The following is a 19,259-nucleotide window of genomic DNA, read 5'->3' on the forward strand; positions in this document are numbered from 1 at the left end:
GCCCTGGAAGCCACAGTCAAGTATGCCAACAAACCGCTGACAATTACCATGGCAACCGGATCCCAGTGTGCACGGCTGCTAACACAACATACAGAATTCAGTACTGAAATGAGGTCTACTTGATTCCCTGAAGGTACACATGCACCTCTTCTCATATTACAGTGAAAACTAAATTCCCCCATCACTTAACACAGCTACCCCTAATAGCTGGAGTGTATGCAGATACATGATGGACTTCAAATCTGTGGAACTTAATACACTCACAACTTTTCAGAATCCTTCTTCTCTATTTATTAAGACACCACCCTTCTGAACCATTCCCAGAACCTATTGCTATGCTGGGGATAGAGCTAAGATTGCACTGTGAGTTTGGTGTGTACCTTCACTCATATCAGAGGTTTTCAGAGGTTTGAGTGTAGCTGGACTCAACATTCTGCAAAGGCATGACGCACCTCTGGGCAATCGTCATTCTGCTTCTGTGAAGTTTTTGGGCAATGTTGATAAATGCAAAATAATGCACATTGGAAAACACAATCCCAACTATACATATAATGATGCGGGTCTAAATTAGCTGTTACCATTCAAGAAAGAGATCTTGAAGTCATTGTGGACATTTCTCTGAAAACATCCACTCAGTGTGCAGCGGCAGTCAAAAAAGCGAACAGAATGTTGGGAATCATTAAGAAAGGGATAGATAATAAGACAGAAAATAGCATATTGCTTCTCTATAAATCCATGGTATGCCCACAACTTGAATACTGTATGCAGTTATGGTCGCCCCATCTCAAAAAAGATATAATGGAATTGGTAAAAGGTTCAGAAAAGGGCAACAAAAATGATCAGGGGTATGGAATGGCTGCCGTATGAGGAGAGATTAATAAGACCGGGACTTTTCAGCTTGGAAAAGAGACAACGAAGGGGGGATATGATACAGGTCTATAAAATCATTATTCATGTGGAGAAAGTAAATAAGGAAGTTTTATTTACTCCTCATAACACAAGAACTAGGGGCCACCAAATGAAATTAATAGGCAGCAGGTTTAAAACAAACAAAAGGAACTATTTCTTCATACAATGCACAGTCAACCTGTGGAACTCTTTGCCAGAGGATGTTGTGAAGGCCAAGACTATAACAGGGTTCAAAAAAGAACTAGATTACTTCAAGGAGAATAGGTCCATCAATGGCTATTAGCCAAGATGGGCAGGGATGGGGTCACTAGCTTCTGTCTGCCAGAAGCTGGGAATGGGCGACAGGGGATGGATCACTTGATGATTACCTGTTCTGTTCATTCCATCTGGGGCACCTGGCATTGGTCACTGTCTGAAGACAGGATACTGGACTAGATGGACCTTTGGTCTGACTCAGTATGGCCATTCTTATGTTCTTAGTTAATGTTAACATGCAAATGTAAAAGAAAGTAATTTCAATTTGAAATTGTAAACTCAGATTGTAACTAATCAAGGTAGGGACTATGACTTGCTGATAGTCAGTACTCAGCACATTATAAAAACTACCAAAATATAATTTTTTTCATTAAGTCTTCTATGTGTCACGGAAGCCAATGGATTGGTAAAATACTCTATAAGTGCCATGTCAAAATTCTCATTGAAAATTTCAGATGTCAGTTCTTTCTAGCCCAGCATCCTGTCTTCTTACAGTAGCCAATGCCAAGTGCCCCAGAGGAAATGATCATTAAGTAATCCATTCCCTGTCGCTCATTCCAGCTTCTGGCAACCAGAGGCTAGGGACACCATCTCTGTCTATCCTGGCTAATAGCCATTGATGGAACTATCCTCCATGAATTTATCTAGTTCTTTTTTGAACAGGAGCATGGTCAGATATAACAATAGTATCAATGCTACAATCAGTGACAGAATTTATCAAGTCTTGTGACCTAAGTTCCCTCTAAGCTGTGCGGCTGTGCAACGGCCTATTAAGCGCCACGCAAGTGCTCAGGGCTGCGGTGGGGAGAGATGCCTCTCCCCCAGTCCTGGACCTGCTGCCTCTCCCTGCCAGCCCCAGCCTCGGCCCTGCCATCAGAGACTTGGGGGGAGTCTTCTCACCATGCCTTAGACCTGGGGCAGCCTGCACCCCAAACCCATCATCCCCAGCCCCACCCCAGAGCCCGCACCCCCATCTGGAACCCTCAACCCACCCCCCCCCCGCACCCCAACCCTCTGCCCCAGCCCTGAGACCCCTCCCACACTCCAAACCCCTCAGCCCCGGCCCCACCACATGAATTTACATCACCTCCATATTGGTGCACATAACAAAATTCATTCCGCACATGCATGGGAAAAATTAGAGGGAACACTGCTCGTGACACTAGGAAATAGTCCAATCTTGAATATGTTGAAGAATCTCTGTATTGTGTTAAATTATATTGTTTTCACTGCAAACATATTTCAGTGCTACACATTAAGCAGAGTGGTAATCTGAGATGAAACTGGTAAAATGGGGAGTATGGTTTCTTTAGGAGCAGCGAATCTGAATGTTGCTAGTTTCCAGTGGAACACAGGCTGGACACTTCAGAGGTTGGAGTGTGCCTATTGCTACCTTGTAGAAAAACAGCAGGGCATTTGTAGACCTAGAGGGGAGTCCTTGTATTGTCTGTGGCTGGAGGAGTTGGGAGCTGACCCCTGGTAGGCAAAGACAAGGTTTCCTCAAGCTAAAAGACAGGTGGTAGCGAGGAGCTTAACAATCTTTGGAATCCCTGGAAAGCATCACATTCTTTGGAAGCTCAAAGGGGGGCCCATCTGAATTTATATTTAAAAAAAACTCCAACATGTTAGCAAAGTCACTGTCTCAGGACTCAAACCCAGTGCCATTGGAATGGAAGGAGTTACAGCATTACCATTAAACTCACTTTTACAGAGAGAGCATTTACAGGCCCTGACTGATCACTTGAAGAAAAAGCTAAAATAGGATGGGGTGAGAGAAATAAGACCTCTCAGCCCTTGGCTCTCAGGACACCTTCTAAGCTTAGGAGCCTTCCTCTAGCAACAGCACACTGTAAAGTTTAGGAGCTGCACAGGAAAGCTTGCTCTCCCCCGGTCTCCAGTACCCCATACTCCACATTGGGGGAAAGGTAATTAAGGAGTTAGACAAAGTATCTTCCAGACGAAAGCTCTAAATTAAAGTAATTAAAATGATACACTTAGAAACTCACCCTTCAAGAGTAAGGCAATTTCAGATAACTTCATTAACTACATCACTGACGTAATCTTTCAGGATTTAATGGAAATATTAAGGTGATATTAAAAAACTTAACTGACATGTAATTAAAACAAAACAAAGCTTATCTTCACCAACCACAGTATAAACAATGATGAGAAATCTTAAAACAAAAACAAAAACAAAAAAAACAAAACAATACCTCTTCGATTATAGAGTCTTCCCTAATTATTCTATAGTTAAGGCTGAGTTCGGTTTTTCAGATAAAGCAAGGTTTAAATCCCCTGAAGTATGAAAACAAATGTTTATCATAACCTACAACCCTCTCTCAATGATTTAATTTTCAGTAAAGTTAGAAGTAAATTGTTCAGTAGCTAAGTCATCTTGGAGTTAAAGGATTTAACTGATTTTTAGAAAAGGCTTTGTTTAAATGCTCAAAATTTAGGAATATGAAACACTAAACAAAATCTCTTGCACAGACTAGTTTAAACATTTAAATAATGCTAATAACTTTTATCTATTAATGTTTCTGCCAAGGAATAAATGAATACAAATTATTTGTGAGAAGACTACAAGTATCATTTTACATGAAATATTGGTGCATATAATATTTGATACAATTCTGTCACTGAAAGTTTTAAGGATCACCATTTCTAGACAGACACACTAACATATGTAGGTCTGACTTGACATGGCTTGTAGAATTTGCATCCACAAGATGGTGGAAACTTACAACATTGTTTCCTGATGTGGAGGGGGCATGGAAATAGTCCCATGGTTCAAAAGCACTCCAGTCGGTGATTCCCCTTGTCCCAAAACCACTGCAGAAGTACACCACACTCCAGCTGTACAGTGAAAATAGATGGAAAAGGGATCTACACTCTGCTGTCTGGGGCCAAACAAAATCAAATCAACCTTTCTAGAAAATTTGTCTCATTCAAACATTGGGGTGGCATCTGCTGGGATTGAAGAATTTACAAGGGGTGTGTTTAAATGGTAGCTGTGGGCCAAAATGAACATCAGGAGAAGGGGCTGTATCATTTAGAAGTGTACAATACATCCCAGGAAAACACTAGTGAACAACACTTTGAAATATCATAGCATGTAAATAAATCTGGGGCTTTTAAGCAATTTTTTGAAATGTTAGAGCATATAAATCAGTGTAGGGTTTTCTTAAAGCAAAATCATTGTACTTCATTAGGCCCAGAATAGTTGGTGGGCATACTGGCAAACAAAAACCTGCTCTTTTTGGTGGCAAACAACAAATGATATGCACCAGCCCATCCTCCAGCCTGAATTAAGTACCTCTTTCATAGACTCCTTTAAAAATTATGTTCCTCCTCCATGTCCAGTGACCACTCCATGGCCAGACAATGGTATTTTTATACACCCCACTCATGAAACAGTGGTAGAAGATGTAGAATAAATACACTCACTTTACATTTTACAACATACAGATTGCTTGAAACCTGACCAATCTCATATAAAAATAGTTCAACAATATCAAGTCACACATTCAATTATGTCAAAATCCAGTGGGAGGCATATTCTAAGAAGGACACAAAAACTGTAGAGCCAAAAGGGACACAGTAGTAACCATACTGGGTGGCAATGAAGTTGGGGTCTCCCTATAGAATTCTGCAGACATTAAGGAATGACATCTTAAAATTAACTCACTAACAAATGGATTTGGTCAAACTATTATAAAAGGTGGAGGAATTAGTAATTTAACTTCGCAGCAGGAGGCAGTAACTATTAGCAATATTCACTTGATTGCGCAAATTTTAAAATGAAATACTGTAATTAATTCATTAAATAAAAATGTTTCTCAAGCAATTGTGTGCAGCATATATGATACTAAACTTCTTATGCATTTAAATAAATAAATAACAAAATAAAGCACAGCAGGGGAATGGTCAAGATTGTTAAAACAGCACACTTACCTGGAGCATACGAGTGGAAGGGAATTTATAATATTGAGGAAGAAAATTTGCAAGACTAGAATGTCCAGGATCTTGGGCACCACACAAAATTAACTATTCAACTGTGCCAATTTTGATTGTTATTCCTAGATGGACAGAGAATCCCAAAGAATTGGTATATGTTAACAGTATGGATAGAAGAGAGAATGGGACCTATAAACAGCACTATCCCAGCATGAAGATGGCAACACAAGCAGGAGATGAAATAAACGCAGCCTGTTGTAAATGAATCAAGCACAGATGGTTCTGTGAGTGCTCAGCATGAAAGAGCCTGATCGCAAGCAACAGAGGTTGGGCCAGATTAGTCATTAAAGAGATAGTAAAGGAGGTGGTACACCCTGGGGACACAGTATGTGCTCTGGGATACTACAACTTTTCGATGGGGACAACACCATGCCGGGGTTCTGGATGGATTTTGTTTGAACATCAATTCTGATTCAGATTGGTACCTGTGCCTTATGGCCATGTGTGCAGATTAAGGAGAATGTGCCAGAGGACATGACAGACAACACTGAATGGGAATCACTGGGTACCAGTCTCTTTGCATCCATACTTCCCTTATCCATAAATACCATTGAGTTAGTATTAAGGAAAATAGAGCCATTGGTACCTATTGCGCAACTAATAGCCAAGCAAAAAGAAATTGTGGACAATACTGTACATGCCGTGAAAACACCCCATTGGGCTGTACCATAAGAGATAAGCTTGCATTCCCTGGTTTGTACTTTGAGCATAACATTAATGGTAGTTCAAATAATTACAATTACTGTGGTCTTCAAAATGTGTTGCTGGGTAATAAACTTTTTAAAAAAAAAAAAGCACAAAGACAAAAATATAATTTAAGTAAAACAAATGGTAACATAGAAAAACAAATGCAGTGGAATGTAGGCCTGGCTTGACATGAGTAACTAAACATGGGGAAGGCCTCATTTCTTGGAAGACAGGATTAGGCAGATAAATAGATCAGCAAACTGAAAACAATGTTTGTGTTAACTAAGACAGGTAAATGGGTCAGCGAGCTAAGAGACTACGGTGTGGTCTACACTGGGGTGTGAGGGGAATCGATCTAAATTACGCAACTTCAGCTATGTGAATAACGTAGCTGACATCGACATATTTAGATCTACTCACCGCAGTGTCTTCACTGCGGCGAGTCGACAGCTGATTCCCCCATCGACTCCGCCTGCGCCTCTCACTCCGGTGGAGTTCCGGAGTGGACGGGAGAGCCCTCGGCAGTCGACTTATCGTGTCTAGACTAGACGTGATAAATCGACCTCTGCTAGATTGATCACTGCCCGTCGATTCTGCGGGTAATGTAGACAATCCCAGAATGTTTGAACTAGCTAAGATAAGGGGAGGGAATACCCAGGGAAGCACGTACAAAGCACAACATAACAATAGACAAGATAAATGAGGAATGTAAAGATGAGGTAAAGAATAGATTGAACATGGACACTGCATGTATAGTACCCCTGCTGGAGGCCTGGTGGTCCGACCACACCCTGTCCCAGGAAAGGAGCAGTGAAGGTGGGTCCTCCAGGCCTGCCAAGAATGGCTGCAAGGAAACAGCCAATCAAAGCACAGCAGGCTCAGTTAAAAGGAGCTGCAGGGCTTGAGCTAGTCAGCTCCTGACTGGGACCAGAGGAGCAAGGACGGGTGCTTGTTGCTGGACACAGGAGCTCAAAAACAAGCTCAACCAGAAGGAAGATTCTGGAAATACTTGCATGTAGTAAGGAGGGAGAGGATTTGAGAACTTCAGCCCTGAGGTCAAGGGAAGAGAAGGGGCAAGAGGGGAAAAGGCCCAGGGAATAGCAGCAGCAACCACATAAAAGGAAGCAGTACATGGCTGCTGTGTGTAGGGTTCCTGGGCTGGGACCCAAAGTAGTGGGCAGGCCTGAGTCCCCCCACTGGCAAAGTGGCCAAAGCCCTGAGAAGGGGACAAGTTTAGTTTAGAAGCCCAAGCACATGGCTGGAATTTAAAGGCTCAGGGATGGGGCTGAAGGCACTGCAGAGGCCCTGAAGGCACTGTTCTATACCAGGGCAGGCACGGACTTAAAGCTAACCCAGAAGTGGCTGAGCCCGGAGACAGGGCTAAAGACATTAACATGGGCATAGGGACAGGCCTTGTCTCCATGCCTTGTTGAACCTTTTACCCCAGAAGCGGTTCATCCATCCATTCACCTATTAACTGAGTGACTTAGCTGAAGGGCCTGATGAGGGCAACAGCTGACGCGGCCCTGGGAGCAGAGAAAGGAAAGAGTGCACGATTGCACCCAGCCGACAGGAGACGTTCACGAGGCGACTATGAACCATTACAAAATGCAATAAGCTGTGTAGATGTATATAAATGGAGAGCGTTTCTTGTAACTTTGGATCTGTGATGTATCCTACACCACCTATGCAGGGTACATCTGATCAACTGAGCATAGAGCTGCTGTATGCCACGTAAAGATACCTGAGTGACAAGCCTGGAGTCTAACTGAGTTCTTGGAAAGCTTGGAAAGAGGTTTTGGAGGGAATTTGTACAATACACAGAGCCCAGATTACTGAGGAAAGGAAGTAGGATATTTGTAAAACAGGATATGCTGTTTTGCAGAGCTTCAAGTTCTTCATAAGCAAGATCGCTGCGGAGCTTAGGAACTCCATCAGGCAGACACTTTCCCAAACAGTGCTCTTCCTAATACTCACAGCAGTAGCGCTCCTCTCCTGCTCATCTCAGAAGTATGTAGGAGGTAAGCCCATCTGTGGAGCTTGGGAAGTTCACAGAAAGTAGGGAATGAGCCCAGCAAGGAGCTTTTGGTGCAGAGGAACAGAATTGACAGGGGTATGTGGGATATAAAGTTTTCTATGAAGACATATTTTCTATCAGGAAGACTGATAAGGTGGCAGGTTGCAGAATGACTGGCCAATGGAGCTTCAAAACTCTGCAGAAGCAAGGTCTTTGTTGCACCAGAGTTTATGATCTCTGCAAAACAAATACTTACAAGCTACTTTCTAAGATCATTGGCACTGCATCTTCCCAAGTGTGCACCGCCTAATGTTTTTTCATATGATATTGTTAATCCCATATACTAACTGTAACATGAAAAGAATGTTTAGGTAAATAAACTGGTCATCCCCAAATCTTTTTTCCTAATTTTGTTGTTGCACTGTGTTTTCATAAGAGTATGCTAATTACTTCAAAAACTTTAGTTTTACATCAATGAAATTTGTTTGGGAATACGGTATGGCTCCAGTTCTATTCCCAATTAAGCTGGTGCAATTTTCATTTAAGTTAGTGGGCACTGCACCTGCATAATGGAGGACAGAATTTGACCCCAAATATCTTAATTTAACAAGAGAGAAAGATAGACCAAAGAGCAAGGATAACGAATTTTTACTTATAGCAGAACAAAAACATCTGAAGCCACAAAATGGATTTAGTTCCCATTTGTTTCTCTTATATATACAAAGCAGAAGCAATTCATGAAATTTTGAGGAGGTAACAAATCAGTTATTCCAGATAAATCATCTGTACACCAATTTATGGCAGACTGAATTTGTATCAGGATCCAAAATATGTGGGTTTAGAAGTAAGCACTGACAAAATCTTAATGATAAGTGTGGTGATAAATATCCTATGAAATAGTAGTTAAATTTAGCTGTGCAAGGAAAACCCACATATATAAGTTTCACTAAAAAGAAAAATGAACAAATACACACTAGTATTTTACTCTGGTGTATCTAAACACAGAAGAGGATCATACAAAACTTTATAGAATTAGTGTAGTACACATTTTTTACAATGAGAAAACTACTGTTCAATCTGCAGTCTTCCATATAAATAGAACAAAAAAACCCAGTGAAATACATGATAAACCCAATTAATGGGAATACAAGGAGACCATAATCTCTGCCAAGACCTAGCCTTATAAACCTAGGACATACAAAGCAATCTTTCTATGCCATATCAAAAGCTAGTTCTTTAGAACTGATTTACATTAAATGAAATTTAGCGTTCACTTTGGCTTCATTCTTCCATATTCAATAGACATTCTTTCAAACAGAAGTCTTCCATATCTCTAATCATTCTCATTTCCTGTGTATTTCTTTTTCGCCTTCTTCAGATGAGGCATCCAGAGCTGAGCACAGTATCCAAAGAAGGGTTACCATTGATTTATATAATGTCATAACATTGTCAGTTATTTTAGATCCCATTCTTATACATTTTAACGTATGCTTATCACCACTGAGCATGTTTTCACTGAACTGTCCACGAGGAAACCAGAACTTTTACCTGAGTAGTTTCAGTTAATTTAGAATCAGTCAGAGAGTGAGTTCTCAATGCCTTAAAGAAGTAGCCCCAGAATGAACAAACATGTATTCAGGACATAACACTGAACAAAACAAACAAAACTGAAACAAACAAACAAAAGTTCAAGAAAATATAAATAAGTCTGCCACTTCATCATACACATATCTCCACCCATTTGTAACAAACTGAACTTAACATGCACCTTAGACCACATCAGTATTCCTACTAATCCATCTTTGCAGAATTACTAATTTTTCAAACTTCAGAGCATCTTCAAAAGCTGCCATTAAAAATGAACAAAAAGAACCGGTCACAGAAATGGGTCTCTTTTCCCCCCCTCTTCAAATGCAAAATGCCTTCCCCAAGTTAGTGATGTAAGGTCCTGAATGGTAATACTGAGTCCTCTAAGAGTGACAAGTTGACCATCCAATATCTTGTGACCCACGAAGTTGGCAACATGAGGCTTAAAATAATTAAAAAGCCAAAAATCCCCATGTCAATTCATACAAAGCATTTTTCAGGAAATAATACAATTTAATTTAGTCTAAATGGGTTGGTTAACTTAGCATGCCAAAGCCAAAGTTCTCCAGAGCCAAGGGCCCTTGGGCTGATGTGGTTAAGGAGCTCAGCTTTCAGATCCCCTCAGGCTTTGGCTTTGAACCTCCACAGGTGGCAGGGCTTGGGCTTGGGCTCAGGCTTTGGTCCCCCTTCTTGGGGTCATTTAGTAATTTTTGTTGTCAGAAGGGGGTCAATGTGCAATGAAATTTGAGATCCGCTGGACTAGGATCACCTCTTAAGGCTGAGAATGTAGTTTATTTTCCAGGCCCACACAGTCTTCTGCCTTTTTTCTAGCAAAATTTTGTTAAACTTGCACTAGGGTTAAGACAAACAAACAGGTGAGCTGCAAACAACAGTGTTAATTTTAATTTTGCTGGTTGAGGATTTGTAAGGTGGTATCTGTCCTCTAAGAACTGGACTGAGATCACCTTGGCATTACACATAGATAACCATTAAATGGCACAATTAACTTTGGGTTCCTACTATTCTGGGTTGGATTTGAACCATCAGCCTAGAGGTAGAAAACACCATAACACAAACAACATAAACCATCCTACCCTCTTATTTGTTAGTGTCAGTGCAAATTTAATGGACATTTTTCTGATTTCATTTAAATAAATTTGCAAGTCATAAGGTTTATTCTGCTCAGACTAGGAATAAGTACTGGAAGTATGGGGTGAGAGGACTTCTCCCTGTGGGGCAGCAAATGGAAAAGCTTCAGAATTAAACAACAAAGATTGCTTTAAAGCAGCCAATTTCTTGAAAGCTGCTACAGAACTTGTTGTGTTTATATTCAGTTTACATCATTAAGGCCATACATTCTCATTTTTTTGTCCATTTGCTTCTCCCCCTTTTCAAAACCGAGTAGGATGGTACATGCATCTCATATGAAGTTAAATATATTAGATGAAGTCCTAAAGCAATCTTTGATGGGAATATATACCCCATGTCCAACTCCAAGTAAAAACAAGAAAATAAATTAAAGGTATTGTCAAGAGAAGTTTCAAAACAACTGCGACGGAGGAAGTGGGGCAGGGGTATGTCAGGAAACCTTGTAGAGACATATGTCAATCAAACCAAAAGAAATTCTGAGTTAAAACTGCTCTGGCATCATAATCTCAAAATTGTTTGCATAGGTACTGCAATTTGCAACACATGGATTTCTGGAAGAATGAGTGATCTTGATTTTACATCTTATCCCAAGCACTCTAAGAGCAAAGGATTAATATTAACATGGGGCAAACTATGACAACTGTTATGATAATTATTTGGGTTCAAAGTTCTTAAATTGAATTGCATACTGAGGGTTTTTTTTTAATATAAAAATATTTTTATAAAGCTAACAGAAATCTACTTCTTCTGGAGAAGAAAAATTTCTAGGTTGCATTTTGTATGTATAAATCCAGGATAGAGGGCTGTCTGCCTTGCAGGTATCAGTTCCTGTAATCAATTACTGCTTTTATTAATGTTAGTATTGTTTCAGTTCTGTATTTCAGTTACAAGGTTTCCTTAAAAAAAAAAAAAAAAAAAAAAATCCTTGTTTTCTTCAAAATGCCAATTCAAACTTATGCTGACCTTGATTTCAAACAAGCAAAACATTATATTCTGGAAACCTTGACTTCTATAGAAGAGTAAACAAAACCTTAACAAGAACAATGCATGATGATAAATATGAGGTGTTTGAAGGAGAAATAGCATTCACATTTCTAATATTTATCTAAACTTTGAATTTCAAAAGTAAATCGCTAGCTCAAACAGTTAAAACCATCCTCTTAAAAAATGAAGTTAATAACACAAGACAGTCACAAGAAATCTGAACAAATCTGTTGTCTGCAGATTACTGAAACATTCCTGCACAACTACCTTAAGAACACATATGGTTCTTATAGTCACAAAGTTTTCCATTAGCTTTTTTGCATTCAATCCAAATTTCAAATCTGACTTACAAAAAGATTTCCGGGCACGAACACAACGGTACAGATTTCCATACTATTTCTCTTGATTGCAAATAAATGAACATGTATGCTGCATGTTCAGTTTCTGACAGGTAAACTGTTGAGGATTACATTTCCTGGGGGAATTCTGTGCTAAAAATTTTGCACACAATATTTTAAAATTCGGAATATTTTATTTGTCAAAATGACACAAAATAATCACGCCAGTTTCAATTATTTTGGTAATTTATTTCAAAATACCAGCAAGTATGTCTGCAACAATACAGACAACAAAAAAGATTCAGAAAATGTTTTTTGACAAATAAATTCCTTATTAGGCATAATAATACAGAATTGTGAGTAATAAATCATTTAAACTACAATATAGAAATGCATTTCCCACACCCTGCAGAAGCAGTGCTAAGGCTTGGGGAAGTTAGGAGTAACAGAGGAGCTGAGGGAGAGGGAAGTAATTGCTGGGAAGGAGCCTGGAAGTGAACCTGGAAGGTTTTGGGTGGTGGTGGTGATGGGAAACAGAGTTTTTGTTTGATGGGGAGGGGCAGGGGAGGCATTGTTAGGGATTTGAGGATCCTCCCCCATGCAGACCCTGGCTATCCCCTAGCCTCTCCCATTCATTTGGGCACATCTGCCCTGTCCCAGTCTTTCCCTACACTCCCCCTCCCCATGTGTCCTTGCACCCACCACCACTTCCATTCAGCATCTGGCTCAATGCTGTCCTTCCCGAGTCTGTACCCGCCACTAGCCCTTTTGAACCCCAGTCTATGTGATCCCCCAGCAACCCTGTGTGGCCAGCTCTGTCTGTCCCCCCTCACCCGGCTCTGCAGGCATATTGTTGTGAGAAAAGCAGCCTCTGCTCTCTCCCTCTCTGTGGCTTGCTGCTCTGGCTCGTGAGCCAGCTGCCCTCTCTTCTAGCACCACAGTAGCCCCTGGAGGGCAAATGGAGTAATTGTAGCACCTCTCTGGCAGAATGTATTATTCTGCAGAGAAAATATCTGTGGGGGACATGAATTGTGTGTGCGCATTGGAGTAGAAGTCCCCCAGGAGTAGGAAAGGAAACACCTTTTAGAAATTCTTGAGTTGGAATGGGTCAAGGAAACAAAACAAATGAAGAGTAGAACATGCTTAATTCCAAAAAGCATACTATACTTCTGAACTGATACAGAAGAAAATAAAAATACCTGCTCTTTTACAGAAGCTAGAATGGTAGTGGCAGTAGTCTCTGGCTCCATGCCCGGGCCTGTGGAGGTTTCCTGGGTGGTCTGCTGCAGACCTTCCTCCACCAATGGGGTCTGCTCAGGAGCTGGCATATTGCCTACAACCAAACAACATTTAACTAGTTAATATTTTCAGCTGGTGATGTTTAAATAAACGCAAGTCTTCTGGCATAGACTTTTTGGCAAAGGTTTAACATGAAAAACCTAAAGAATTTTTCATATTCTGACTATCTGCATGTATTGCTATCAACATTGTGCTTCTCTACCAATTTTAAAAATACTGCTTTATGGTACCAAGTAGAGATAGCCAATGCAAGCAATTTTTATTAGCAAATAAATGAACCTGCACTTTTCAACACTGAATAATAATAAAAAGCAGCATGTTCCAAGAGTATTTTACATCTACAAAGTGCTACACACAGGGCTCTTTAATTATTATGAATAATTAATGCACACATTTTCAGAAAGGGAAACTCAGACAGATAAAGTGAATTGCTCAAGCCCTGTACACAGTGAGACAGAGGGTGGGATAGCTGGGATTGGAACTCAAAAATTCTAAGGCTCATGATCAATGAAACGGTATGGTCTAAAAGGCTGAAGACAAAAAACATGCTATTAAGGAATGAGAATTATCTTTGTATTTAGTTAAAAAAGTTAATCAATATGAACAGTACCAAAGTTAGCATCCAGTAACACATCATAAAATGGTACATGTACAGGAGACATATCATTCCACAAATCAACTTTTGTAAGTAAATGTTCTAAATAATCAATACATATTGCTGTGCCATCTGCATATGGTGCTCCCGTCTTCCTTCACAAGCAAGAACAAAACAAAAATGAGAATTAACTTACTGAATGCTTTTCCAGGGCAAACAAAGCTTTATGCATAATTGTATTAATACTCTGCACTCTTATAACTTCTTCCACTCTAGGCTCTCAGAATGCTTTACAAACATTTCATGAATTAAACCTCAACAACCACTCTATATAAAAGTAGATAAATATCCGCTTCTTCATTTTTACAGAGGACAAAACTTGGGCTTCATAGCAAACTTGCGGCAGTGCCAGGCACTGATCACACTAGTCCTGAATTCCTGGTCAGTTTTTAATCACATCATCTCTCTCCTGCCTGTCAATTATATGCTGATTCACTTTAACTCCTGCTTAAAGGAAAAAGCATTGTCTATGCAAGACTGTTTAAGTAAGGTATAAGTAATGGCAAATGTGTACAAGAAGTATACTTTTCCTGTAAAGCCCTCAAAAGTGTTTTTTTTTTTCTTTAAGAGGAGCGTTTTAGTTAATATGTAAGTTAACTCTTGTGAAATGTTAGTTTTAACTGGACAGATATAGATCCTGAATATGTTTTTTTCCTTCAGTTTGTAATCCTTGTAGAATTTGCACTTTTGAAAGAACCATTTTTCACTTTTAAATAACTATTCCTAAATGCATCCTCTTAATGTTATGCATTCCCTATACTTGACTGCCAACTGTAGGGCAGAAGAGTATCTTCTCCAAGATGCTTTCACAAATGTGTGAGCTAGATTCTGTGATATTTCAAAAAAACCTTAAAGAAATTAAAATAATGAAGAGAAATTAGAGGAGAAATGTGTGGAAAATAGAAATGTAAAAGCAAAGACTTTTAAACTTTTTATATGATATCGATCTGCTTCTGGTGAAAGAGAATACTTTTGTTTATCTTTACAAGTTTAGAAAGAGGTTAAAAAAGCCAGAAACATTAGTACATCATGGTCTTTAATATTGTATGTAGCAACTTTAGCAGAAGTTAAAGTTCTAAAAGTGCTTTAAGTAAAACCATGTAGAAACGGACTAAAATAATCTGGGTTGTTTAAAAGTAAAAACAGAAATTAACGGCATTTACAGCAATGATAAAGTAACTCATCTAAACTGAAGTAACATCAGAAGTTGAAATGAAGATGGGATGAGTGGGGAAAAACATGTTACATATATACACTATATTTTATTTCAGTATTATATTCTTTGGCAATAAGAAACAAAGAAGGGATTGTTGCTTGAAGTGAATTAGTATAGACCGAAGTGTTTAGTAATCAGATTAAAGAAGAACATTTGTTGTTGTACTATTTTTATTGTATTCATTGTTTTTTTTTTCTGAAAGTAGCAGCACAGAAAAAAGGGAATGCCAATATAGTGTTTCAGTTCCCACTGACACCGTGTGAGTCATCAACATGGTGCTTCACAGTATTGCCAACATCAATTGTTAAAAAGTCATCAGTCAAACCCAAAGAATCAAGAGGTTTGGGTTTTTTTTAATCATATTTTTTAGTCAAATTTTAGGTTCTTACTATTTGCCTTCTGGATTTTGAGATTTTTGGGGTATGTAATGGTCTCCACTCAGGGTCTGATTGGGAAGTATGGCCTAGTGGTCACAGCCACAACCCCAGACTGCCAAGGAGGTTGTGGGGAGGGGAACCCGGGCCTTCCCACTCTACCGGGCTCCGACCCAGGGCCCTTTTAGTTACCAGTAACCTGGCAACCAAGACTATTTAAGGCTGTCCTCCCTGGGCCTCTTCCTCTCGTCGCTCCCACCTGGGGTCACCTCAGTCCAAGGCCTTCGCCTGATGGGAAAATCCAAATCCCAAGGAAGCAAGATGGAGTCGCCACTGTCCAGCGCCACAAAATACTTCCCTCTCTCTTGTCTCTGCAAAGCATCCTCCCTTTCCTCACAGAGGGGCCCCTTTGGGCAGCTGCATCAGATTCATTAGGTTTCACTCTGCTCTGCTGGAGCTGTGCTGTTGCCAACTGAGCTAATTCACTGCCTTTTAATTCCTCCAGCAGATGAAGCATTTGCTGCAGGTTTGGTGGGACGGAGCTGGCTGAGCCCAAAATGAGCCCTTAAGCCCTTGTTGCTTAGTGTGGGGTTTGTACACCCCATCATAGGGTACAATTTGGTCATATATGTAAGCTTTTCTCTGTGACCATGAGGCAGGGTGGATTTGATTTAAATCACTAGTCAGGAAGACTCGATTTAATCATGGTTTTCGACATAAAAGTGCATTCTTGTTGGTTGTTATAACCTTAATACATATTCTTCACAACTCAGAAATAGATGTAGGTTTCATTTTTAGAAGGTACACACTATACATTTTTAAACAGTGATTTATTTTGAAAACGTTTCAGTTTAGTTTTACAGCTATATCAGAAAATAAACGATTTTTTACCAAAGGTAATTGAAACAGATATTTATGAAGTCATTGGGAAGTGAACTATCTCCAATTCAACAGGTTAATGATTAATGTTTGGAGGATTTTCTTGCCAGGATGTATTAGGAGGAGAACATCCCCAGACAGACATTTAAATTGTTTTATTTAACTAAAACAACAACATTATGTTTTCTGGATTTTTTTCTTCAAAAGCAAACATATAATAGTTTAACAAAACAAGCATATGTCCCTCACTTCTCACATTTATCTCCAGACTTCTCCTTGTCCAGATCTATTCCCCCCTCCCCCGCAACAATCTTCTTATTTATTGAACTTTTTGAAACTTTGCTCTTTTAGAGAGAGTTAAGGTATTGACTCCGTGTACACAAATTTGCAGAGGTACAATAGAGTTGAGGTCTGTTTTTTCTCATATTTATATATTACTTATTTTTTTTTAAACATTTTTGCTGTTAACAAGCATGTTACCTCTGGAGACACAAATCCACAGTTTGAGAACTGCAAAACTAAGCATCTCTGATGGTATCTTCTAGACTGAGCACTGAGTCCCATTGGGTAGCTAGAAAGATTAACCTAAATACACTATACAGAAGCCTGTGGAACCCCATAAGATTGGGTCCTTAATCCATGAACTACTGGAACTCATTTACAAAACTTTTCCTAAACATCACATGAATATATTGTCTCATACTATAGAATTAGAATTTATAATCCCTATTCCATGATGAGATATCTTTGAGCTATAATGCATCTTAATTAAAACGATCTTTAGATAGGTTTTTTCCTCAAAAAGCATTTTATAAAAAAATCTGATTTTAATTAAAAAAATTGATTTAAAAAAAAAAATTTTTTTTAAATCATTGATTTTTATCCACCCTGCCATGAGGACAAGAAACTTATTTTTTTTTAAATGGAAACTTGAGATTCCCATTTAATCACTTGTTTCCAGGAGCTCGGTCTTTAAATAAAATATCAGATATCATGAGATCCACAGTAGAAGTGAAGAGTCAGTAAAAATGCATTAGTAATTATTCATTCAAAGGCTATTTGCACATTAAATGGGATATGATTTACCCAACTAAGAGATTGTGAATCGTAGTGCCACTGCCCTCCTCTGGCAACCTTTCAAATCAGAGTACTTAGTTGGGTTGTCTATATCAGTGGGTTAAATGAATAACTGAAGAAGATTATATAACAAATGCAGATTGTGTGGTTTTAATAATAATATTGGTGCCATATGTCCAAAGTCATCTAGGCATTTTAAAACATAAATAAAAGCAAAGTACCAAATTAGCAGCTAAGGCAATTTACCAAAACAAAGCAAATGAAATCCAGACCAAACAGAAAAAGATGCTCTTCTCCCTACACATATACACAAAAGTCTTCATTCCCACCTTGATTGGTACTAGCTATATACTACAGCATAACACCAATTTGGTAATTAGATTTACTAATACTCAGTCAACTTACTATCATTTCCATGCAGTAGGTGGGGCTGTGCTAGTTTTATTGACCTTCTGCAAGAAGCACATTTCATAGGAAAGATTTGAGAAGGTCACAAGGGCAGGCATTACTGAAATCCTTTCCATGTATTTATCCTTGCACATATTAAAAAGATTAAAAATACCAATCCTGATCGCTGCAAAAACTTGTACTTCCAGGTTCTACTTCCATTAAAACTGAGCCCTTGTTGCCCACCTTTTATACTTGTGGCTAAGGCAGTCTTCAACATTAAATAAAGCCATCACAGAACAGAAACATTGTTTAGTGATTCCTCTTCCCCACAACATATTTAATTCTGCAGTCCTATCGAAGACTAGCCATCTCACAGTCTGCAAGCTTTGACCAGAAAATGAGATCATGCAGACTGACTCACCAGCACAAAGATAAGATAATACAGACTTGGGTATTAGCAACATGCTGACTGTATCTCAGGCCATGCTGTCTAAACAATATTATATATTTAATATTAATGTAACTCAGCTTTCTGCTGTTCCAAATCTGCATCTCTAGTGAAGAGAAGCTTGCAAAATTTGTGAATCACCAACAAGAGTAACTTTGTTGAACCAGTGAACCCCAGGGCATACAGTTGTGGAGATCCAGGGGCACCCCAAATTAAAGCCACAGAATCAACTGGCCATGGGCAGATTCCCAAACTTTGGAAGGGACCAATTTCAGTAAATATGGAATGATATTATAATAGAACTGTACGGGGGGAGCGGGAAATGAAACAACTTAGTTTCAGGCACCATAAGGGTGCCACCATATTGGGCTAATCTCTCTCTCTCTCTCTCTCTCTCTCTCTCTCGTAAGCTTTTAACACCACTCCCACTATTCAAAATGATGGCTGCAGCAGAGACTGTACAAACTCTCCACACCTTTGTTTCTATAAATATGCAAACATAGAAAGACTACTTCAGTTTGCTGTGTACTGCTCTCCCCACCACATTCCCCAGCATGGTGCTTATTGATCCCTCATCTGCATGGTTAACACCCTTTTCCCTCTAGCATAATGGCAGCACCACATGGGAAACTATTTGAAGAAAGGCACTTTTACTCCAACAGTAAATTCAGAAAAGAAAAAGCAAAAAAATTCATGTTTCTGGCTCACAGTGTCATTAATGCACTTAGCTTTGAGCAAACATGAGTCACTATAAGTTGAATTGCCAAATCATGCTGCACAGATATTTCCTAAAAGAATGATATTTTAAAGCATTTTGCCATGCTTTGAGTTACTGAAGAATGTTATTTATTTTGCCGTGCACTTTATGGTTATCCATGGGATTAAATATGAGAAAAAGCACAAATAGTGCTCTAACTCGGCAACGAGATTGCACAGCAAAACAGCTCTCTCGGCACTATGCGTGTACCTTGTGGTTCC

General features: G+C 39.3%; 1 protein-coding gene across 5 annotated transcripts in view; it reads right to left on the reverse strand.

Moving 5' to 3' along the window:
* PKP4 (plakophilin 4) overlaps positions 1-19,259 on the reverse strand; it is a 214,697-nt gene that overhangs the window by 150,338 nt on the left and 45,100 nt on the right. For 3 of the 5 annotated variants that reach the window (XM_054043462.1, XM_054043463.1, XM_054043461.1), the window contains exon 2: positions 13,143-13,276. In XM_054043462.1, coding sequence (XP_053899437.1) covers positions 13,143-13,271 — 129 coding nt within the window. In that variant the 5' untranslated portion in view covers positions 13,272-13,276. Of the gene's footprint in view, positions 1-13,142; positions 13,277-19,259 lie in introns of those variants that run through there. The other 2 variants (XM_054043466.1, XM_054043465.1) reach the window with 2 other exon arrangements.

The sequence above is a fragment of the Malaclemys terrapin genome, chromosome 11, assembly GCF_027887155.1.
Source record: "Malaclemys terrapin pileata isolate rMalTer1 chromosome 11, rMalTer1.hap1, whole genome shotgun sequence".
Taxonomy (NCBI): Eukaryota; Metazoa; Chordata; order Testudines; family Emydidae; genus Malaclemys; species Malaclemys terrapin.